The sequence below is a fragment of the Bradysia coprophila genome, unplaced genomic scaffold (assembly GCF_014529535.1).
Source record: "Bradysia coprophila strain Holo2 unplaced genomic scaffold, BU_Bcop_v1 contig_732, whole genome shotgun sequence".
NCBI classification, from domain to species: Eukaryota; Metazoa; Arthropoda; class Insecta; order Diptera; family Sciaridae; genus Bradysia; species Bradysia coprophila.
The window spans coordinates 6226163-6252056 of NW_023503972.1; the positions used below are offsets into that span (position 1 = coordinate 6226163).

General features: G+C 36.3%; 2 protein-coding genes across 3 annotated transcripts in view; one reads left to right on the top strand and one right to left on the bottom strand.

Annotated features, from left to right (window-relative positions):
- Window positions 1-25894, top strand: part of LOC119084372 — a 33862-nt gene that overhangs the window by 4533 nt on the left and 3435 nt on the right. The window contains exon 1 of one of the 2 annotated variants that reach the window (XM_037194324.1): window positions 24736-24913. The exons of the other annotated variant lie outside the window; for it this stretch is intronic. Within the exon in view, the coding sequence (XP_037050219.1) occupies window positions 24889-24913 (25 nt within the window). The 5' untranslated portion in view covers window positions 24736-24888. Of the gene's footprint in view, window positions 1-24735; window positions 24914-25894 lie in introns of those variants that run through there. 2 annotated transcript variants of the gene reach the window in all.
- LOC119084375 (kinesin heavy chain-like) lies at window positions 7514-11094 on the bottom strand. The gene is made up of 9 exons (XM_037194327.1): window positions 10947-11094; window positions 9477-9653; window positions 9072-9405; window positions 8932-8999; window positions 8362-8869; window positions 8140-8286; window positions 8031-8075; window positions 7904-7975; window positions 7514-7739 (listed from the first exon to the last, which is right to left on the bottom strand). The coding sequence occupies exons 2-9, from the start codon at window positions 9611-9613 to the stop codon at window positions 7665-7667; spliced, it is 1386 nt and encodes a 461-aa protein (XP_037050222.1). The 5' UTR covers window positions 9614-9653; window positions 10947-11094; the 3' UTR covers window positions 7514-7664.

Sequence of the window (25894 nt, forward strand, 5' to 3'; positions counted from 1 at the left end):
CTGAGGTTTTTTGTGGATTCGCATCCTGTAGTCATGGGCAAACTCTCTGCACTTACTCTCTGCTTCGAATATTCGAATACTTCGTACGAAGCTGAAAAGTGACTTGGGTGTGTGCAATATTCTCATCGGTAATTGAAGTTTCGTAAAGGTAATTCTCTTCAACACCCTTCCGGGCTATGAAGAAATGAATAAATTAAGTTGTTACGTAGACATATCTTAAAAAACTTAGTGAAAAAGAGATGTACGATTTTGTGAACGAATTTCGATTTGATTTGTTCGTTTATTTACTTCACTAACAGTCCTTTATGGCCAATAACAGTTGCAGTCTGGACTTCCGAACCACGCCTCAAATTATGCAAATGAGGAAAGTTAGAAGCTAGATATCTAGCCTAAATGTATGCTAGACATATACACACAAATTAATCGTATTTGGGTTACGTCATTCGAGTCATTCAGTGTGTATACATCAGGACAGTGAGCAATACAAGGACTTGTTGAGACCACAACATCTGTCTCAAGTGTCCAATTCTAACCATCCGACCAGCAATACAACACCGATGAAAATTCCATGCATTCTTCAGACCAAAGTGTATACATCGTTGCAGCCACCAAACACACTACCCAAATTTTGAAGCTTGAGTGAAGTTCAGAACGTTACCAATGTGAAATTTTTCGAGAAGGGAATCCAACCCAGATTATTTTGGTAGAAGGTTAATACCTAACCAGTTACCACTGAAACATCCCGTTTGTTGCGGGTTTTATTCGATTAATCCTTCAAAATTTTCCATCTCTTTTGCACTAAGTTTTTAATACGTCGTAGCACGGCAGAGTAAAATAAACGAGGCAGGAGCCTGACGTACAAATTTTTTACAAAATAAGTAAGAAGACACTTTCAATTAGATTTCCACTCGTGAATCCCGCAATGAAATCATGCATGAATTCATTATTCTATCGTCTTGCCTACGGAAAAGATTATGTAGACCCATAACAAGATCTAAATTCAATCTTCCTTCTACCGAAAAGCCATTAGCTGAAAATGAGCATAATTTAGCATTTAATCGTCCGTCAAATTTATACTTTTATCTTGTAGCATACGTTCACATTATATGCAAATTTTTGTATGGTACGTTCCCTCCGACAAAGAATTTGTTTTTGTTTTTTTGACTTGAATGGAATTTTTATTTATTTATTGAATAGTAAAAAGAAATTTGGGTTTGCTCGTTTGTCGTTGTTGTGTGTCTATATTTAAATATTATTTTTCACACGAATAAATAGCATCGTCTACCACTCATGTACACTTAATGGTGGTAATTTCATTTCACTTTTTTTTTCGTGTGAGGTTTTTAGATTTATATCAACTTCTATGCTCGTCTAATTTAACCAAATTGTATGGTTCTAGCATGTGCAATAACAGAGGAGTTTCTTTTTCGTTTTTCTTTCATTTTTAATTCTTCTTTTTGTAGATTTCTTATCTCGTTGATTGGATTCATAGTTTAGGTATATTATTTAGACCCACTCAGTCCACAACGAAAAATTAGTGAACATAACATAGGATAAAGATGAGTCAAGTGATATTTATCGCATTTTATACATTTTTGTGTTCAATTCAATGTTTAATTGCTGCTTCCTTATATATTCAGTGCTCGTTCATATTACACGCGGATAGCTATTCCGAACGAAACAGAATCTCTTCTGGAGTTCTGAACACAGAAAGTTTTATTACTAAAGTCACTGGCATTAACAAGTTAAAGAATTTCAATTTGCGTGGGTTTTGGGGCTCTTGTTTGTTTTGAATAAAAATCCTGTTCGTCGTTGTTTAGTTGCTGGTATTTCATCGGTTCAATCGCATTTCGAAATAACAATATAACTGGTCTGTGTTATTGTAATGTACGTGTATGAACTATACGCTCCGTTTATAAGTAAATAAAGAAAGAAAAAAAAAATCATTTTCCATGTTTGTGAGCCCACCTTTGAGATTATTTTTTCTTTTTAAATATTTAATTTACAAAAAAAGGAACGGCTGGGAATGTGTATCATTGGGAAAGAATGTAGACGATATTTGAGGATTTTAATTTAATTGAATCGATTGATTTGGGGATCGGATTTGATTTTATTGATTCATATGTTTAGCCTTCCGTGTCAGCTGATTTAGCTTCAAATGAAGAGCAAACTCACAACTAGCAAATGTTGGATGTTTAAACTGTCTCGAACCACTGGACCCGAGTACAAACATGTCTACGACAGGCTATAAAGTTGGATTGAAACAGGCTCTGTTATTCCATTACATATTTGACATATGAGGTGAACCATCGAGTACGTAATGAAAAAGAGGAAACATACAAAGGAAACCGATAAATTATCTGTCAATTTCAAATAATGTCGGTTTATAAGTGCTACAGTCAGAGGCAGTGAAATTTCAGCATGAGTTTGTTTCAGCTGTTTTTCAGCTGATGCACACATACAATCAAAACTGGTATTATCACTTGACCAACTCAGGTCAGGTTATTTTACATTATTTCAGCGCATTTTGACACCGATGATTGAAACTGATTTTATATTGAACATCGTAGCTACTGTACTGTAGCTTTGCTACTAAAGATCATTGAAAGTGAAGTAAAAATTTGGAAATTTGAAAATTCGTGATTTAGGAAAATTCGTGAAAGTTTGTGAAAACATTTTCAGTATTAGATGCTCTGTTAATATTCGGGAATCTAAGATACACAACTGAGCCGACAAATTGAGTTGTCGCATTTTTTGCGAGTGTTAAAACGGTGCGAGATTTCTTTTGCAGGGCTGCCACGGTTTAAAATGCCTCCTATTTTAGTAATTTAGGAGGCCTGATTTAAGGAGTATTTTAGGAGCTGAGGCCCGATTTGAGGAGAATTTTAGGAGTCTTTTGGTTGGTTCAAGAACTATATTGTATGTAACGTTTCAAAAAACGAACGAAAATAAAAGAAAACCGGGAAAACCTCTGCGCCACAGGCAAAATTTTATGCGTTGCATGAATAGCAAATATTTTTTTTTAGTTCTCTGGCTCGATTTTAGGGTTTTAGGAGATTTTAGGAGGATTTAGGAGAAGTTTAGAATTTTAGGTTTTTAAGGAGTGGCAGCCCTGCTTTTGAGAAACGAAACTGAAACTCGCAACGTCGTGAAACTGAAAGACACCCGAAAATGTTGTAGGTCGGAACAATTTGTAGCAGAAACAGTCAGTCAGGATGAAGACTTGTTAATGACTTGTTTTCGCCCATTTCTCAACTTTCTCATACTGATGTAATATGGTCGGGTCAGGCTTGACTCAACGCTCACATCTATTTCAAATGACAGAATGTTGAAAGTTGAAATCAATATTGACCGACTGTTCCGCTGAATAAACGTAAAAAAATAGTACATTTTCTACCTTGGTGTATATTTCGAGAATAACTTCGTATGTACAATTGTATATAACGAGCGCCAGCGAGTGTATATACAATTGTACATAAGAAGTGATTCGAGAAATATACACCAAGGTAGAACAATGTTTTATCTCCTGCAAGCTGATATTTCATACATTAGCGAAATAACCACAAAAATTTGGATTTAAAATTAATTAATTAAGCATGTTGTTTTAAAACGCATTCACAACAAAAAAAAACATCATTCAGAGAATCCTTTATTTACTTACTCACACACATATACTATCCACCTCAACATTTCGTTCAAATCACATCATTCCGACTACTCTGATTATTTGATCGATATAGAAGTGACTAACGAACCACTACCGACACCAATTGCATCTCGTTATGTGATTTGTTGGCGTAGTGGTCAGCATGTTTGGTTGATATGCTGCTGGTCCCGTGTTCGCTTCCGCTGTTCGGCGTTTTTTTTTTTTTTTTTCAAATATGTAGATGGAAAGTAAATTTACCCTAGGTGGGTTATGTGTGAATTATCCAATCGTATAGGCTGTGGTTATGTATGTGTTTGTGTTTATATGCAGAAACGCGTAATGTATGAAATATCAGCTTGCAGGAGATAAAAATTTGTTTGAACATTTTGACGAACGAGATGTTTTCGTTGTTTTTTTGCTGCTAATGTGGTTTTAGTGAGTTTGTCCGTTACCGAAACACTCTGTTATGCCAACAACGGATTTCCTCACTATACCCAATGAGACTATTCCATTTTTAACCTGGGTATTACCAAAGTGTCAGCAAATATCGCGAAAAAGATTTATTTGCTTGTGCCTGACCAGTTCTGTTATTTGATTACAATTCGTTCGATCCCATCTTTGTTGACTCTTTGTACCGCTGAATCGTTTGCCATAGAAATTCCGTGGTCATTCCTTTTGAAATTATATTAACCCGTACACGTTCGGGTGATCAAGATAATTTCATGTAATTTTTTAAATATTTGACTTGTTTGATATGTACACTAATCATAATTAAATAATAATTTAACAGCAAGAGAATAAGTTAAAGAAAAAACCCGAAGCAGAAGACTACGGAGTAATACTTTATACAATTCATGAGAATAATAGAAAAGCTAATGTTTGGTGTGATGAGTGCATTGGAGCAAATCAAAAAATAATTCCTAACAATTACTCACTCATTTCACAGTCTGTCGAAATGTAATATCGAAACAGACCAAAAAAAAAAACGTAATAATAATTCTCGCGTTGTTTAACATCAACACATTGAGCATGGGTTTTCTGTGTGTCTTTTTAAATTTAATAAACCAATTATCCACCTATTGTGTGTACCATATTATACATTATGTACGTCGACATACCCCCTTGCGATACGAAATAGATTCCTCTGAAAATAAAACTCGAATTCATGCTAAGATATTTCCGGTTCATTAAGTATGTTCGCCTTACATTATATAGTATGTAGAGTATACCATGTATGGTATGTGTATATTATGTTCAATGTACATTCGGAAAAAATTCAAATATTTTTCCATCAAAATTTTATCACAATTTTTTCTTAAAAGTCTTGATTATAATCTCGCATACAATCAAACAACACAATGTACACACCTCTCTGTGCTCTTTCTCTCTCCCCACATATGATTGTAAAATGTGTGATCTCTTAACGCAACGTAAAGAGTTTGCTTTTCATTCAAACAATTTTTTTTTCTATTTGTTTGGCATTGTAAAAGAAAAAGGAACAAAAACAAAAAAAAAATATTTTCTTTGGAATTTCAGTGTACACGTTTTTGACAAAATCAATGGCAAGAAAATCTCACGCTTTTCAAACATTTTGCATTTTATGTTGTGGATTGTACAAATGTTTAACTGTTACGTACGTACATAACATATCGTCACACATATGCTTGATGGCGGAATGGAATTAATTTACGTTTCACATCAGACGGCCAAGTATATCGTCCGTTAATCTTTCACTTCATTGAGAATATCTTGGTCGAATCTTGGTGTTTAAGAGCACCATCAACTTTAAATATATGTCGTTTGTATCTGATGAAGTTCGAAGCAAAGTGTAAGTGCAAAGCTTATCGTTCACCAGTCTGACCAGGACCCGAACCTGAACTAATATTTCAGGTTCGACCCGAACTTCACCGGAGCCTGAAATTTTCGATTTCGGATTTAACTTGAACCGACCCTTGAATTGATTCGACTTTTAGTTTTGGGTTTGAAATTTACAGTATAGATCAGGTCGAATTCGGGTAACACGCAACTTTTCCTGAAAATTTGAACCCGACCGAACCTGAAAATTTTAGGTTTAGGTCAGGTTCGGGTCGTACTCGAAAAAGTATAGATTCAGGTCAGTTTCGTGTCGAACTGGTTCAGGTTCAAACAAGTAGCTTCCACGTTCACGCTTAGTGTTTGTTGTTGATCGTAGAATTTTCCGTTCGACGAGTCGAATTCTTTCCATTTGAGCAGATGATGTAATAGACGGGTTGGCCCAGATTTGTGCTGCATAGCATAAAATTGGTCTGATGATCGACTTGTAGAACATGGTTTTTATGCCGCAAGATATCTTTGAAGTTCGTAAAAGATGCCGTAATTTACTGGTTACGATGTTCGACTTACTGATAGCCTTGTCTATGTGGCACTTTGCCGAAGCATTTTTCATGAACCACAGTCCTAAGTAACGCATTGAGTCGACTTACAACAAAGCGTTAGATTTCATCAAACGCTGTGCCGATAGCGATGACCCGTTAATCAAAAATATTGTCAACTTCCATGGTGGTGTCGATCCGAAATACTTACCAGTGGCCTTCTGGTCGAAATGGCAGGCCGAAAACAATATCGCAGACCGTAACCATCCGATTGCTATTTTCAATAAAGGTCAACGTGGTGCGCCTGGAACTGTCTACAGTCTAAACCAGTGATTATGTTCGACTTCGCGCCAGTTTTGGATTCTGTGTTTCCCGGACTGCGCTCGAGAGTTGTTAGCTTACTCGTCTTTAAATTTACTTGATCGTCGCTAACAGTTTTCTTTTTCACCGTTTTTTTTAATTTTCGAAGTTTTTTGCCGTCGAAGTCATTCTTTTACTAACGATCATTTGCTATGCTTTAGAATGAAGTGGTTCAACATAAAGCAGTCCGTTATCATAGTTTTAAGATTTTACTGTATTTGTTCTTTTAAACACATAAAGCAGCTTAAAAAAAACTGGTTCAGGTTCAACTCGCAATCGAAAATTTCAGGTTCAGGTCACGTGCGGGTTTGGGTCAGCTTAAAGCTTCGTAACAATAAACTGTCTAGAGTTTGGAGTAGATTAGCAGAGCAGTACATCGTGCGAAATAGCTACTAATCAAGTAAATTTTCATGTGAACATCACGGATTCACTATGTGGTTCCCAGTCAGTCATGTGCTTATTATAATATGCCACCGGTTAAATTCAAAATAACTACTTCGGCTTTTCGACTCGGAACAGTTCGATTTTGACCGGAACCTGAAACCGTCGACCTGAAAAGTTTCAGTTTCAGGTCCCTCATTAAAATTACCTATGCCTGGCCTGACCTGATTTACAGTTGATCTGACTTTACCTGACCTGAAATATCAGGTAGCCTGAGAAATTACCAGGTCAGGTCGAATTAGGTTATTGTTTTTGAGGCCAAATCAGATTTCAGGTTGATTCAGGAACATTTAATCAATCTGGTTCAGGTCCAGTCAGGTTCAGGTAACCTGACTTGAGATTGAGAACAACCTGATCTGATTCTCACTCGCAACGAGTGCAGTTTTCAAGCCTAATTTGTACAAGTTGTGGTCAATTTATTCTTGCAATGAGAGATAGAAAAGTTGCATACGGAGCCATAGAAAATTACCTACAGTTCATCGGCAAATCTCTTCCGAGGTGTTTGAGTCTATCTACAGTGAAAAGGTTGTTATTAGTCGAGAAGTGGTAAAAGATCTTCTCGTGTCTTGGGCATTCTGTTATATGCGTTATGCAGTACAATCATGACGGGTTAACTAGTAGATTACCTCTCTAAAATTGCGCTCTTATATCAGTGGTAGCCGTCGACCCTTCCAAAGCCAAATACAGAAAACATTTCCAGCTAAAAAAAATCCGATTTCGACTTATCACTACAACAAAAGCGAAAAACTTTTATTTTGCATCGTTCGTGGAACACTCAGACGATTCAACGTCTTATAATCTTCAAATTTCAACAAAAAATAAAAACAAAAAAAATCAAAGGTTTGCTTGTCCGCCTCATCGACCGGTTATTTTCCAAAGAAAATTTTGTCGGCAAACAATCTCAATCTGCGGTGATAGTCGTCTGTGCTGTTATTTGCACCCTGTGAACACAAATTTCTGTAAGTTACAATGGAAATGGAAGATGCCACTCTGTCCACGTTTCAGAGTTTGCTAAGGTTCAGTATAATTCGACATCCGAATGCAGATAATACTCAACGCAATATCGAACTTTGTCTATCTAATTTGCGCCACTGCAATCCCTTACCTCTTCTGGTTCTTCGCTACTTTCCATCCAATCCGATATCGATGAATCAGGGCTGCGAACAATGGGCTGATCCTAAGGAATCAGTATTAGATCAAATTTTGACCGTACAATTGAAACGTTAACGTACCAGATTCTTTTCGACCTCACGCTGGGGACTTCTGGGCGGGCTTTCCTATTGAAAATGAAAGGTGAATGTAACTTAAATGAAAACGTCTCCCTCGCCAGTACGGCCTTACAACTAAAAAGGCCTGATCGTCTTCATCCGATTCATCCATTGGTTGGAGCAATTCTTTTTCTTCTTCTTCCGAATCATCGGAATCATCCATTTGTTCTTCTTCCGCTACTTGAACATCTTGTTGCTGTGTCGACGATTCAAAACGCAACTGAAAATACAGGGAGAGAGAACGAAGGCAATTGATCTGTAAGCTGGCGAGTCTAAACGATGTATTCCACTGCACCTGTTCATGCCTCGCTTCCCGCAATAGCTGTAACTTGATCTCGTTCGAATTCATCAATTCGGCAATGACATCAACCGACTCGGTCAACCGTGACCAGTCATCTTGCAATCCATTCAATTCTGCTTTTGCGTCCTTCTTCATCTCTTCCAGTGATTTGTCATTTCCGAATTCGGACGCAATTCGATCGGTCAGATCTGCATCGAACTGTTTCAAATTGGCATATGCGGTTCGTTGTTCAGTAAGTTCTCGTTCCATTCGGGAGATTTCGACATTTCGCTGCTCCTCAACGGTTCGAAAGTCGCTCAAAATTTGGTTCTGCTTCTCTTGTTCGCGTTCGTATTGCTCTTTAATGACAGCGGCTCTGTATCGCAGTGCAGCCAATTCAGCCGTTTTCAACTTGTTGTCGGCTTGTACAGTTCCCAATGCTTCGCCCATTGCGACATTACCCTTGCGAAGCTTTTCGATTTGTGTTTCTGCTGTTCTGAATCCTTCATTTAGCTGAGTGGACCTGTTTGGAACAATTAATTTATTTTTTGGTTTAGAGAGTATCCGGCAATCCGAAAATCTTACGCAGACTGAAGGACCTTTTGTTGGTCCGCAAATTTTGCACTGTCAAACTTCGGTTTAGATCGCAAGTTCTGTTAAAATTGAAAATTTCAAAAAATTTGTGGAATGCCTAACGTGTTGCGCACGAAAAGTGGAAAACTTACGCTCAAAGCTACTGTCTGCTTCACAAACAGACTGGTTTCACCGTCCATCTGGTCCTGCAAATCATCAACCTTTGCCTTTTTCTGCTTCAAAACATTTTGCAAATATTCACATTCCTTGTGAATCCCGTCCAGCTCGTTGACCTTTCGTTTGTATTCCGATTGTTGTGCATTGAGAACCGATGCTTCCTTCCGGGCAGCTTCTTCATTTCTTTTCGTAAGGTGCTCGAGTTCCTCTGCATTCTTCTTTTTTAAGTATTCCATCATCTCTATACCCTCCATCATCGATGCCTTATCGGCATCGATTTCAATCGGGATAGCGCTGATACGCTGGGAGCTGATGATGAAATGAATTTTTTTGCTCAAGGTCACTTATGAACATCGATTCGCTTCATTTGCAACACTCACATCTTGTTCAGTTCATTCACTGAATGCAGCAGAAACTCTTCCAAACGTATTTTCTCGTGTTGCACTTCGGTTATGTCAGTCAGTTCTGCATTCGCTGCGGTCAAACCATCAGCAAAATTGTGTCCTTTGTCCGCCATTTTGATCTGGTTTGTAAAATTCACAGCACCCACAGACAAGCTAGCCGAACAAAACATTGTTTCAATCGAATTGGGATTAACTTTGACTAGAGGTGTGCACCGATTTGAAAAAGATCGGCGGCGGCGCGCCGAGTGTTCGAAGATCGGCGGCGGCGCGCCGAGAGAAATTTAGGGTCGGCGGCGGCGAACTTTGCGGCGCGCCGAAAAATTTTCCCAAAAAAATATAAATTCTAAAATTTTGCATTTACCTTTTAGAAAATACAGCCAGGTTCATTGTAAAACCTCAGATCAATGAAAAAAAGCTAAAAAAGTAAGAATTCAAAAAATGTCAATCGAAATTCAGACTCACAAATGAAAGCTAACAAAACGAGTTGATAAAGCCGAAAATAGACGAGAGATTTTCAGTTGTTGAAGTCCCCACCAACTCAACTTTCGTCTGTTCTCGCCCTGAAGAATTTTTGAATGATAATCATTCTTTCAATTGTAAATATTTTCGAAATATATTATTTCAGGTGATCGTAATTGTTATGCACAGGGTAGGTCGGACCGAACGGAAAACGGATAGCAATTCTATATAAAAAATGTCTTGTGGGCGGACTAGATTGAAGGCCTTTTAGGCTCATATCTCAATCAAGACGTGATTTAACTCATCGGTTGCTGGCTCATTTCTTATGTATTTGAAGTCTTTTAAAATGTGTCTAAAGAATTCTGACTAAAAACTACCTCCGTTCATATATTTTTGTATGTGGGCACCCTGTGGGCACCCTGTGATTTCAACTCCGAAATGTTCTTAGATATTTATACACTATTTTGGGTTTAATAGCTAAGAACATTTGAGTCAATAAATCATTCTATAATTTGGATTAAATCCGAGCATCAAGTTTCATCACTTAGAACGAGATTCCCAAAACTTCTTCGTCAAACTTTCAACGACAACCTATTTCGGAAGTAAAATTAAAGAAAAATTTGTTGAAATCCATCTTATCTTGTAATATTTCTCGTCTAAAAAAACCATCCTACTAAATTCAAGCTTTTAAGAATTGTATAAAGAAGTGTTGAGTTCGATCCTACTGAATTCATTCTTATACAAATTCGTGTTTGCGAATGGTCACCCCTTTTTTCGGACCTATGATTGATTCTATTAGATTTTTTATCTATTATTAAAAAAATTTCGGCGCGACCAAAAACGATTCGGCGGCGGCGGCGGTGTCGGTCAATTTTTTTCGACGGCGGCGCGCCAAAAAATAAGTTAAAAATCGGCGGCGCGCCGGCGTAAAATCGGCGGTGCACACCTCTAACTTTGACCCGTGGGGATCGTATAGTACCTACTTACTTTATTCTATGTCAGTTTAATGCAAACGGGAAAAAAAAAGAAACTCGGGCGGTAGGAACAGATCACTAAAATGTGGTAAATTGATGGCTGTTGCGGTGGAGATGTGTTACAAATTAGTGTTTGTTTAGCGTCCGAATGTTGTTACGTCATCATTCGAAACGAGCAAATTGTACTAGAATACATTATCACCAAATGTACATAGGTAGGGTATGTTCAAGGAGTTATTTATAACCTGTATCTGTTAGGTTAGGTTAGGTTGTCGAGGGAAGCTATTTTAAAACGAATTAGCTTAGAATTAGTCCATCTACCCGTTGCGATAACAATTTGTATTCAAATTGACTCGTCGGCACGGCCATGAGTGCCGGTTCTTCGAAACGGCTGTATGGATCCACGAACTGAATGTGGTTTCTTATAGTACTCGAGTTCCTCAATAAGAACATGAAGAGAAATCAGAGGTGGAATCGCGACTCTATTTAAGCTTTGTTCAACCCCATCGTGCCTCGCACACTTTTCAATTTACTTCCATACATAACGGTAGAAGAGACAGTGCGTCATCTAAGGCTTGCGTGACAGTTCATTTTTTATTTTGGAAAGTCTCATACATTGTGCTAGTCAGTGAGAGTTACGTAGATTATGCACGGGTTCTAGTCTATTTTATCCAAGAAGTCACGTCACGTCACGATGAAGTAAAAGATTTGAACCAAACCTAGGTTACTGTCAATGGAAGAAGTAACACAGAGGGCGACACATACGAGTTCGCCTAACACTAATTCTGTTTTGAAAGATTGTTGGAGGCAAGATCGAAAACTTTTTTTGAGTATGAACATAACACTTAAACGTGGAAACCTCATTGCGCTCTGCATTGACGCTATCTACCCAACAGGTATATGGTTGTAAATTTTTCTCAGTACTGCCAGCCAGGTCTCACTCAACGCACTTGATATGAGAATATCGTTAAAGTCCATCTTTATATACGACTCTACCTTTGATTTGGGTTTGACCATAGAGTTACACTCTATGGGTTTGACGCTTTTAATTTTGAATTTTCAGCGGGCTTATGGCGTCAGTGACATTCGTCACAATTTTGTTGATTTTGGCCCGCACCAGTAAATACAACACAAAAAAACGTTAAGAATTTCTGTAACGTTCATGGCTGATGTCTGCAAACAAACATATTTGGCCAAGCAGTTAAATTTTTCCATCGCAGCAGCGAAAGAAAAATACAAATTCCAGTCACACATACGATTCAGTTTTTACATCATCAATCGGTTGGTTCCCGTCAGTTGTTTGCATGCTCTTTCACGATGAACAAATGTGAAAATGCTACACATTTAACGGCTTTTGATTTTAATTTAGAATTTTGACCCAATAATGAAATTTAACACGCTAAATTACAAAACTTAATGAGCTTCATTTCTGCACAATAAAGCGCGAGAGTAGAAAAGTACAAGAAAGAAAAAAACAAGACAAGTCGATGAACGGTATGTATAAGTATGTGCAGATGTTTCTTTTGGAACTAATAAAAATCTGAAATTAGAAATTTAGTTTCAGGGTCAAGATCCATAAGTTCGAAAGCAAATTGATTTCGAATTGTTCATTTCCCTACAGACCATTCAAATGTGTGGATTCATAATTGCAAAAACTGTACAATGTACATCTACAGTATAGCTTTTACTCTGCACATGTGTTTCGAATGAAATTATTAAAAATCAAATTGATTTTGTATTGTAACTTGATCGGCAATTATACAGACTTGCGATGTCTGATTAGTAGTATAACAAAGACCAGTGAGGAGTCCACTCATAGACTCTGTCTTTGGTTTTCTCTTTCCGCACAGCGTAATCAACTCAGAAGTGTCTTAACCTGCTCTTTCAGAACCTTGGTCAACAAAAGGTGCAACGCGTAGCGTGTAAATATCGTCACCGAAAGGTACAAATTCGGCATTTCAATCTGTTGATCGTGAAAATCTCCAATTAGTACTGAGATGATGAGGTAGATATAGTGTGGAGGTAATGCCATACAGACGCGCGGCCTAACACATAAGCTCGATGCCAATAACATATTTTTTTTTTAAATTGTTGGCTATGACTTACAAACTATTGTTTCATAATATATTTTCGCTATCTCACAACAGATGGCAGCAGAGTTTCTATTCAATTTTTTGTTTTTAACAAAGGAAGAAGATGGCGATTGTATCGATGGCATTACATTTACTCTATATTTACCTTGATTATAACAGCGATCGTTTTTGTTCAATCGTAAAGTACTAGATTGAAATGATAATGGAATAAAATGATCAAGAGGAACATCGAAAATCTCCTAAGCTTGATTGAGAAGTTTGTTTTTATTGCAGCCATCCACAGACTAGAATTTCCTAATCTTCGATTTTAACGAAGTCAGGATTGGAATACGTTATTCGCATCAGATATTCGAAGGTTGTCAATGCTATCGAGAGAGCATTAGGGCAGTGGATTCTTTGTCTTTTCTTGGATATTAATTATACGAAAATGGATGAATTTGTTTTTTTATTGATTCGAATCGATAAAATTTTACTTTCAAAACGATTTACCTGTTCATTCAGACCAAAGAGAGTTGTTAATTGATAAGACTCTGACTCGGATTTTTAACACCTCGTAAGAACTGTATGTTTTCTTACAAAGCAGCATTTCTTTCTTCATCTAACTGATTGGGGACATTTTTGTAATTTTTTCTTCATACAATAGAATTAGTTGATAAGTTGGTTGATACAGCTCTCAACATGCTGCGATTGAATCTAAAATTCTGTACGTAATAAATTGCATAAAATTATGCCAAAAAACTGTAAGATGCAGTGAAAGCACACAATAATTTCGTTCTTCTTCACATTTTCGTACAGTTAGAGTAATCAAATCAAAAATCCGTTACGCATTACCTAAAAATTGTTCGACTCTCGTTAAAACATATCATTCAAAAATATGAAAAGATCTCTTGTTTTTTTACACACCACACATCCATACTCTTACTCAATTACCGGCAATTGTAATGGAATTGTTTCACATATGCTGCTTTCTTGGCTGCTTAATGTAATAAAATGCTAAAAGAAAACTTGATTTTGCCGGTAGAATTTCATGGAATCTCTAGCCGCTCTCATTTGTCTTGTCGTACAGTCGTATACAGGCATTGTATGTATATCTGTAGACAGAGTTATACTTTGTCTTCATACATTTTTTTGTGAATGCCATTCAAACAGAGCAGAACGTGTAATTTTGAAAACATTTTTTTCTTTTTCTGATGTTCAAGTAATATTCTTTGCTTAATGGTTCTACAGATCTACATGTAAGGAATGGTTGGATATTCACAAATACTTCCTTTCTGCTGCACCAGTTTGTCATCAATGTTTTGTAACTTGCGTTTTCATCTGGACTGCAGGTCGTACTTAGCAGGACTATACAATTATTAAACGTAAAGCTTGTGCAGAATCAGCAACAGCTGAACATCTTCAGCTGGTCGACAAAGACAATAATCGAAAACAATTCAAAGCCAAGCTACATACAATGCATACATATACGTTATCTTGATTGTATATTATACAAGTAGAGTATGTTTGTTGATCAGCTGGTGAAGTTCAGCTGTTGCTGATACTGCACAAGCTTTACGTTTAATAATTGTACTTTAAAACCTTTACGAAAAGTATTTTCAAACATTGTAGAGCAGTAGTTCGGACTCAGACAATTAAAATATTTACAATAAGTTCGGTAGAGAGGGTTGCGATACGAGTGTTCGAACAGCACAATATAGAACAGTAGTAAAGGCGTGTGATTTGAAGGTTTTCATCACCGTCAGTGTTTAAATCAATGAATTTGAAAATTATGTGTTTCGAACGAACAGAAACTCAATTCTTATCCCTCGACAGTGCGAACATAAAATATCCCCACACACCAACAAACCCATCACCGAAATTAATTCGAAATGTTTGTGTTGAATTCAATAAACAAAATTCTTCGGCCCACAAACGTATACCAGCGGTAACATTCTTGCACTCATTTGTTTGGTCGAAAAATGAAAAATGGAAGAATCTTAAAAGTCATGTTAAGGAAACGAATAAATTGAAATCTCTTTCGATAGAAATCTAAACAATTTAATTTAATTTTAAACATTCTTTTCTTTGGCGAACAAGCCGAAAAAAAGAAAACACGCCGCGGCTAATTCGTCTGCGTGAATGTACATATTTAGAGAGAAATAACACACCAAACAAATCGAAAGACATCCACAAAGCTAGAAACCTTTAACAATAACTTTTGGTCTTGTTGTTGTTGTTGTTGTTTGAGTTATGCATTATTCATGATATGAGTGTTTTCACACATAATGATCAACATAGTACTTATATAGCGCTACTATTAGAAAAACAACAAGGGGTTCCTCGACATGTCGTATATATATTGGCAAAATTGTAAATTACGAGTAATTCCTTAGAATATGCTTGCCCAAATCCATACCATTAGGAGATTGTGTCGTATGTTGTGTTATATATATTGATCGTATGGTTCACATTAATTTCTTTAACAAGTTTTTTTGAAACTTTTAGTTTCAATCAATCAGCTGATAGCTGCAATCACTACTCTAAAAACACTGTTTTCAAACGTCAATGTCTAATTCACTTAATCAATTTATTGCTTCACTCGTTGCGTCATTAAGACTTTGGAGTCCGCCTCTGAATCGGCGAATAGGGCATTCGTTTAGAATACGATCCATGTCATGACCGCAGTCGCAGTACGGGCAATTCCTCTTATACATTTGATCAGCCGAGCAGCCGTGGCCCGAACGGAACCGATTTAACATTTTCCACTCCTTTCGCTGCAGATTAAAGCCTTCTACTTTTTGATGTGGGCTCTGGATGAGAAACTTATTCGTGAAAGTAGGGCTGTCGTTCCAGTACTTCTGCCACTGGTCATTTTCATCGAAATCTGAAACTTGTAATTCGGTGTCGCTCCAAAAGGGTGATCGTGATATAAGGCGCATCCGAGGAGGGTTGTTCAGGTCAGATTTAATTGGAAGCTTATATGGTCTGGATTCGTCCATGCATTTCTTCCATAACTTATGTGCAGCCATATTTCGCCTGATGTGTGGTGGCTGTATGTTTGACAGCACATGGAGCCACGGGACAGGTGTGGAGCTAAGTGAACCAGTTATCAGTCGCATGGCAACGTTTAGTTGAACGTCAATTTTGTATGTTGTGTTGATGTATCGATACGGATGATAAACATAGACTATACAGAATAAGTAGAGCCACGACTGTGAGAGGCGAACCTCAATTGATTATTAATTCTCCCGATGAATCCAATTTCTACAGCGCTTCATTACGTTTCAATAATCCTGCTTCGACTTTATCGTTTGAAAAACAGATCGATTTTGCTATTCTTCAAGATTCATCTAACTTTCTAATGCTAGACTCGCCATTAATCTGGCCCGGACTGGCTATTTGGGCCAACCTCGCTTCGTCTTTCAAATGAACCGTTCGAAAAACAGACGAAGTATTGAGAATCTGTTTCGATCAAATTTTTCATTGTTCCAATGTCACTTTTGACGCTTAACGAAACTAAAACAACGAAAACTTTGATCGAAACCGATTCTCAATGTTTCGTTCGTCTGTTCTCAGCAATAAATATCGTATACTAAGCTACGCCACTTAGTAGCCGTAACTGTTCTGGGTCTGGCAATATTTGACGGAAATTGTCCATCACAAAGCTATCTATGATAAGTCAAGCTATGTCAAGCTAAAAATTCCAGTCTGGAAAAAGTGTTCCAGATCTAGACCTTGGCTTTATTTAGGTATCCCTAGAACTCCAAACCGCTAGCTCGATTCGTGCTTTGGTAGCATGCAAACGCTGCATCAAGCTATATGACTTGTAAAGTGGTGCTTCGGCCATCGATGTGGTAAATGATAAAGTACAGGTGAAAACACAAGAGAGGCCTTGTGATGGTGATTAAATCATAATAATTAATTCTAAGCTACAGATCCTCGAGTTAAGGTGCTCAGTATACAGTAGGTAGAATTGAATTCAAGGTGCGTTTTCTATTGTAACCAGTTATTTACCATAAGATGGAAAACGACATAATTGTCAATCCCATAAACTCAAAATTACTCGTGTGTTTTCGGCCTAAATTAGCTGCCGCCCGACTTCGTATCGGATCATTTCGTTTACCTAGGTCCCAACTACGACAATTCAGTAACCCAAAACAGAAGTGTCTAGTGTTTGATGCGAAATCATGAGATAGAAAGACCTACCAAACAAAAATCACTGCATGACCTGTTCGTAATAGGTAAAGGCAAAACTGTCTAAATCTTTTTTTACGAACAACTTGTAATGCGTATATGTACACAACAATAAGCCATTAGATCGTAAATATTAACATAAAACAAATTCATGCATAATGACGAACGATGAATATAAATGAAAAAGAAGAGAATCTTTTGGGCTGTTTATTCTTTAGGTTCACTTTAATTTCGAAATCATAACAACAATAGCCATAGTTTGCCGTATGTAACAACAAGATCATTGATAAACATCATCTACCAATTTGCTTTCCAATCACGTAATTTGTGTTTTTCTTCCGTTGATTTTTTTCACTTCTTCTTCTTTGGCTTTTCTTAATTCCTATTGTCTGCGCATTGCAGAATATTTTGAAAATATTTTAAATCGAAATTCTAAATACATGTTGTATAACACACCGTTTCTCTGTCCCATAAATAATTATGATGGCTGGAACAGAGACACGACTATTTCGTGTGTGTTAACGTTCACAGCACTAGTTTCTGTAAGGGTAGATTTTAAGAGGTCTGTTTCGTTGCTACGTTTCTAACATACCGTTACGGCAATAAAAATGTCTTTTAATTTAGTCCTTTGTTCTGTTTATCAACATAATCCAATCTAGAAAATGGCTTTTGCCCTCCGCTTTTGCCTTTTTCTTTTGTTTATTGCCGTTTTTATGTTTTAGGCACATATCTTTTGGGTTTAAAGCCAAGACGATCAAAAACTTCATTTTTATGAATGAAGAAGCCATAATATGGTAGAGTCACATGTTGTGCATTATATTATGTGAACGTAACATGAACGACGTGAAATGCATTTTCGAATTAACATTTTACATTTCGTTCGACTGAAATTCCTTTACGGCTGAGAGGTATGTCGACCATATCACTGTGTACATTCGAAGTTATATTTGAATGATGATTTGTGTTTTGTAAGACGATCCAACGACGATGTACACACAAAAACAGTAACATTATATACAAATTGTATCGAAATATGTGCCGAAACGTTACATAAGAACTTTTGTATTTTCTTTTCGGTTTATTGTTTTGGAATGTTTTCGTTTGCTCGTTTGTTTATTGTGCACACACATTTATTGTGTGCATGTTCAGAGATAAGAAATGCTATGTGGTCTGCTAGTTATTACACTAATTAGTCAGTTCCTTGAAATATGTTATGGTAGATGATTGTTGATAGTCGATGGCATTTCAAACAGTTTTAAGTGGAACCAAGTTATTCAGAGAAATTCACATCCTTGTTTCCGTTTAGAAATGAGACCCTTTTGAGAACGATTACTGTGTGCCTGCCTTTGCGTTATTTGGGACGACCGATTATACTACGAAAAATTCGACTTGATCAGAGACACTTGTACAAAATCTATTACTTCATTCGTTTTATGAAACATTTTGCTATATAATATTGGTGTGCGATGGATAAAGGATCGAGACTAACATAGTCCACAAAAATTGTTGCAATTTGCTCTAATTAGTACAATAGGACTGATGCAGCTAGCAAAAATCTCAAAGAAGTTTTTTTGGTAGAGGTCGAAATAGGTGGGAGGCAGAAAACTCGAAAATTTAGCTTCTATGATTTGACGCAAGTTGTAAATGAATTTTTCAAAATTTTTAAATCGATTTTTGACATCTAGGGACGATAACTGCATAACTATTACGTTTTGTCGTCGTTGGTCGATAACAGACGACAGTATCTACGGTCTAATGCTTTTATCGCTTCCTACTCTTCTTTCTCTCATGCTTTTAGTATAAGGGAGCGAAGAGGTAAGGGAGCATTCACATAGTACACACCAAAAAAAGACGATTTTTAGTCTCACTAAATTTTAGTACAAGAGGAAATTATTTGTAAATTTGTCGTTTTCGAGCGTCAGGGTTTCGAAACAAGCCGATGGCGAGTTTCGTACGTTATTTTACGCAAGTGCATTTTGACTGTCACAAACAATGACGCACAGTGCCAAATTTCAACAGCGCTACCTTGAGGCCGATATAACGCCATCTATTCCATTTTGAATTTTTCATCGTACTTAAATGAAAGCAATAAATTATAGATCCCTTACTGTGGATTTACATAGCAACGTAAAAGTGACAGATGCAAAAATTTTCTCATACGGCAACTCGAAATTTCATTCATAATTTTAATTTTATGAATGAAATTTCGGGTTGCAGTATTTAAAAAACATTGCATCTGTCACTTTTACGTTGCTATGTAAATCCACGGTTACAAACAAAGGACTGGCCTGCATGGTTCACTTTACACTGGCGTGTTTAAACTAAAGGTGGCAACTTTTTTTTACATCAAAGATTAATTGAAATTCAAACACACACAAAAAACACCGACTACAGACTACATAATCTAGATCAACCACAATTTATGCAAAATTTCAAAGATCCTCAGGCGTTTACCATCCGTGTTCTGGTCGAAAAGCTTGCATTTATTTTTGGCTTCTCTTCATTGACGAAAAGAAGAAATAAATTATAAAAATTGAGAAAAACTTTTAAACTGAGTGTATGCGCGGTCCGAATTTAATTGCCCTAAAATTCATCGAAGCAATTTCGTTTCGTTCAACATTCTTGTTTTATGTTGTGTGCGAAGCTATTCGCTTAAAAATGATTAATTCCACGGTGAATGAGAATTAAAAAAAAATATTTTTGTTCTTTACAACCGAGCTTCTCTAATAACAAAAACAAAAAAAGACGAAGAAGCTCGATTATAATACCATGTGCATCTTATCCAAATCGAACCATAATATATCTTCAACAATAAATGGCTTGCTCATTCACCTGGGAACGAATAATTTATTTTAAAATGTTCGGAATTTCTCAAGCATTACACAGAATTGTTTTTATGATCTGGCTATTTAAAATGATTTTCTATCGATTGTGTGTGGAATGAATTCATGAAATTATATTTGAAAAAAAATGATTCTCCTTTCTTTGATTGCGTACGAAACTAATTTAAAAACTATTGCGTCAAGCACCTGTACAGTCTCTCTATGTTTATATCGCTGCTTGATTATAAACAGTATGTTTTTGTGTTTATTGCTATTTATAGTTTGCTCATTTTATTGATGAGATATATGGGTAATCCGTAAACACTAAGTTAAACTGTGAGATTAAACACCTTTGATATGGTCACTGTGGGTATATCAGCAACGACGACACATATATGTGTAGAGGCTCGGCAGCTCTGGCTACTGTTCTCTTATATATCGAAAAGTATAGTAACAGCAAAGAGAAAAAAAACTTTTCATAAAATACTAAACAAAAGAAGTAACAGATTCAACAGTAGTGTAGTGGGCTGTCTAATTCATTGATCGGAAATTTTCTATTTAAACTATCCCTAGACTTACTGTTACTATTACAATGAATCAGCTGATTACCCTAAGCGGCTGGTGATATCTCACGCGTCTGTTGAACATTGTGAAATGGGCGAATCTTAACTCTTAATTTTAGCAGTCTGTTAATTTCGGTTGCCTACTCTCTATTACTCATTATCGATACTATTTTTATAGCGAACGGCTTCAGACAACGTTTTGGCCGGTGAGATGATTAGATGCTAGATGCAAAAATACAAAATCTCATCGGTGCCCTGGCAATCAGGGTCGGACTGGCTCGAAACACCCATTAGAAGGCTACATACAATTAATTCGTAAAAAGCGAAAAAAATCAAAAGACCCTTCGTGAAACAGCCATATTATAACTGTATGTCGAGTCTGAACCTGGTGGCAAAACTAAGTAACTATCCTTTAAGAAGTGAGTCATACATTTGTGCATGTACACCTCTGGCGAATGATAAGCGAATTGAAAGTAAATTTCCTTATCGTCTCATCGCCAATCATGCTAATACATGCGAATGTTTGAAGTTATTACGAAGCTGATGAAAACCAATAAAATGTTTGGTGTTATTGCAAGAGTAAGTACGTGCGACGTTCTAACATAGACATCGATTTTTACAAAAAGAAGAATTGCGTGCAAATGTAAAGCCTGTCTGCGAATCCATCATCTGGCCAAAACCAGAAATTGCTCAGGAAAAAAAAACCTGGCGGACTGAACGCCCAGAATAAATGTTTATGTTAAATAGACACATCAATCTTCAGGTAAAATTGTCTTACATAATAGCAACATGCATTTTCAACGACTACGATTCACATTTAATACATACACAAAACTACCAATTTCATGAGAAATAAAATGCGTCCATCGACAATCTCGGAATGCATAAACTCTCGAAAATTACCTTTTAAAAAGTTTTTGTTGAATGAACCAAAGAAAAAGAAAAAAAAACATGAATGAAACCGTAGGACCTTGTATATATGAACATATACTATAGACTATACGTAGAATGCTGCCGACAAAATCAATTTATTTTCAAGTGGAGTTTTTCGTTGTTGTTCCTCCAGATTGCATTATACGATTTTCTGCAGCATAGGTGTGTTTTTACACGTATATGTGGTGTGGTATACATCTTAAAGGCATATACTATACAATCAACAAGGGAAAAAAACGTCTTAATGTATAAACAACAATCAACAATTCAAAAAGGATAAAAACTCGTTTGAGTTTCAGTTTTTTCTTCCTTTTCCACTTGCGTGTGTAAAAATGAGAATTTTCTGTTGTGTTTTTCTGTTACAAACCAAACAGGTTTTTGGCGAAAAGAGAAGAAGCCCTTAAGCGTATACAATTACCAACTATGTCGATAAGTATAATAACGTCCAGATATGAATATAAGTGTGGTGTGCGGTTGTTGTTGTTTTTAATCATGAAATTTTAACAAAAATATTGGACGAGCAAAAAAATGCAATCAACTGCAAGAGAATTACAGCAAAAACGTCTCGGCATAAAAACTTATAAATAATTTTAATGTTGAAAATATTAAATTGTTGGTTTAGTTTTGACAGATGAGAATAACTTAAAAAAAAACCCGAAACCACAAAACAAAAACTCCTCTCAAAGATTTTATTTTAATTTGATGTTGCCATTAAAATCGTCATGTCCAGAGATGAACGTTTTTTTGTTGTTCTCGCTACTTCAAACGTTCACACTGAAATTATTGCCTCTTCTTTTTGGTAATAAATTTGACTTGAGTTATATCAAGGTCAATTTTAAATTAAAGCCACCGACATTTTACGGAGGCAAATTAGATCAGAAGTCATTTCCCTTGTGCTGCATTCCAATCAGAAAATTCACAGCTGCTCTATGAAAAGATTGTCCAAGTGAGGCGCATACTGTTCCAGGGATTTAAGTATTCCTGTTGCAGATATGAAATTTAAAAACTTAACAGATTGAGCTAGTCCCTCTTTGTTCTTGCCACAGACAGAGTAGCGTATATATTTGAAAATCATTAGGTTTATTGCACCTTGCACTGATTTCTCATAGATTTTCACATAAGAGTGATATCGCGAAATCTTCGAACAACTTTGGGACAAGGGAGCACGGATATTATTGACTTACAGCTCATTCGATTCGTTGAACTGTTGCGAGTTAAACGTGGTATTACGTTTGGTGTCATATATTTTGTTGTCGACGCTCGAGGACATGAAGTTAGGGTCTGAGGGATCCAAATTCGTTTTCTCGCGATTAGTCGAGTAAAACATTTTTGGAAAAAAAACTTTTTTAGCTAGGCTTGTAGACCTTGAAGAGACGCACACTTTGAGTAAACATACCACCAGGTCCATGTTGACCTGTTGGTGGGTGATATCGATCATTTTAGGTGAAAAAATAGGTGATTTTCCCAAGAGACCGGCTGCAATTTCTTGAAAATTCGAAAAACATTGAGAAATATCGCATCGTGTGTCTAAAAAGCGTTGATCACACAACGTTTTCTCAAAAAAAAAAAAAAACAGCAAAAGTTTCGCTTTTCGTCACTGAGTTGAAAAAAAAAAGAATTTATTTTCAGTAACAGAAATATTTTCTTCATCATGAACCTATAATGTCTTCTCAAGATAAACAAAATTCTTTGCTCGATACGAACAAAATTTACTTAAATAAGAGTTAAAAGTCTCTGATAAGAGGAGTTGCAGTCAAGTATTAATAATATTCTGCGTTTTGTGCTAATCAGACTGTACAACATTTTCTCGTTTTTACTTACCACACATCACATTTACTGTTTATATCCTTTACGAGGTAAAACTAAATCCTTCCGGCTTAAATATAACGCAAAAACGTAACCTAAGCTCGAATACACACATATATGTAACGTTCAAAGAACTTTTTTTTTACAAATTTAAATTCATTCATGAAATTCGATCATCATTTTGGCTTAAGTTACAATAGCGAGGGACTTTTGTCGAATATCCGTTCTGCAAGTAAACAAAATCGCTTCACTGAACCATTAAATCACGTCATTCGGTTGGGTATTGGTATTCACTTGATTCACTCGTTATTTCCATCAATTCAGTTAAATAGTTTCAGACGATCCGAAGGACGAACGCTAGAGACTGTCATTGACAGTCCGTCAAGTAAAATGAATTGGTTGGTTTAAGTTAATTTATAGTCATCGAGTCGCTATTCCAATGTATATTAACCACTGAAGACAATGCAAATTCTCGTATTTTTCGTATTTTCGGGAAAAATCGAGTTATTCTTCTTCTTTTTTGAAAATTAAGCATGATTGACTGATTGACACAAACCAAGTTCAACAGACCGTAATTTAACCAACAAAGTCAGTAGGAACAATTTGACGATGGTATTAGAACTTCTGAACTTCTATTAGTTTGGAATTTGTAATATTAGTCAGACACAGTTCAACAATGGGTATATTCTGTCATTAGATCTGCGATATAATCGTATCCACCCATTTTTGGATTACAGTCTGGGTAGCTCAATGGGATTTAACTGCCTATATGATCCATATAGGGCTAGATTCTCGGAGTTATCGAGCTTAGATGGCTTTTCCCAAGGTTGTATATGAGGATTTTACGCCGATCACAGGGACAATAATCACTCATCGCAAGAATCCACTGAACTTTGCTGTCATATTTACACAAAATATTGGCGATCGGTATAACCTCCTCATTAAAAACTAGGGTTTGTTCTAATAATTGATGATGAGTCTATGCTCCTAACATCTAGTTATCTCGCAAACACAAGTGTGACATCTACATTCAAATAGCCAAAATAAATCAGAAAATCTAATAAAACCTGAACATGCACATCAGACCCATTGGTGGTTTGGGTGCCAAGGAAGAACTACTTCAGTTACACATTCTAATAGATAATTGGTTATATCATTTGTGTGACTTTATAACTGACAGGTGGTTCGTAGCTGACATGTTTACACTATTTACTTTAAATATAGCAACGCTATTCCAGTATCACGAATATTTCTTGTTTTTCACTTTTTTTACCAGAACTCGTTAAACAACTCAATTTTTTTTTGCTAGAGCACCGAAAGACATCACTTTGTCCACAAAGTAATTTTGTGATAAATTTTTTTCCTAAAGACAAACGAATACCAAGACTCTTTCGTGTCCACAAAAAAAACCAGAACCCCATATATGTACAAGGTGTATAATAAGCCAACATTATAACTCAATTAAATTAAATTAAACCAATTTATTAAAAACATGAATAAAGAAAGAATTTAAAATTGTTATCAAATGCCGCGCGCACTAATTTATTCCGACTAACGAAGAGTTTATGTGTGTACGATTCAATCGTCAAGGTTTTTACATCATTTAATTATCCGTTATCCATCCATGTTCGCTGTTACATAACATTGAAACTTGTACGATTCATCAAATAAATATGCGTTCCGTCTAGTCTATCATTTCAATCCTATACAATTTAACTAACCAGTCTGGTTGAGTGATAGTGAAAGGTGTGCATACGTTCCACATTACATTTGAATTCTAAGAAGAGAATCCAGCGACGTATTTTAGATAGCCTCATAATCTCGAGGTATTGAATCAAATTTGGACGAGAAATTTTGTAGCCAAGGAAAGTAAATACCCAACAACAAGTCGAGACAATACCTTGCATGCCTGGGACAGGAGAGAAAGTGTCCATTCGTAAGAGTGATTATCAATCACAGTTGACCATATCAAGGTAGATATAGTTGGATAGGTAATGACATTCAGTCGCGACGCCTAGCACATAACTGCCGTAATTTGCATGTTTTGTGTTTAGTGAAAGGGAGAGGTAGCGTTTGTGGCGAACTTTTGTGCCGTCGCACATCTGATTCGGTTATGACATTACCTGCCCACTATTTATATCTACCTTGAAACAACTGAGTAAATACTTACCACTCTACTAGACATTACACTTAAATGCAGCTCTAAGCTGTTGCAGATGGTCTAATAAATTCCAAGACATGCAAATGGTGGAACAACCGTTGTGCATTACTGCACCTGAGTGGATACACCTGATAATAATTGTAAAAATACCTCGATTCCGTGTTAATTATTTATTTTTTATTCGAAATTATAAGCTATCTTTACCACATACTTTGCCTACCGTATGAATGGTAATTACGTTTGTGTATCGGTTCTTAAATGCGGAACCATAATATTCATGAATTATACATACCCGGCAGATCTTCACGGTTATCTAGACAAAATTAATTTTAATCTAATCGGATTAGGAATGTTTCTGAAAAATTTACAGATTTGTCATTATAAACTCAATAATGGTGGAACTTCAAGGG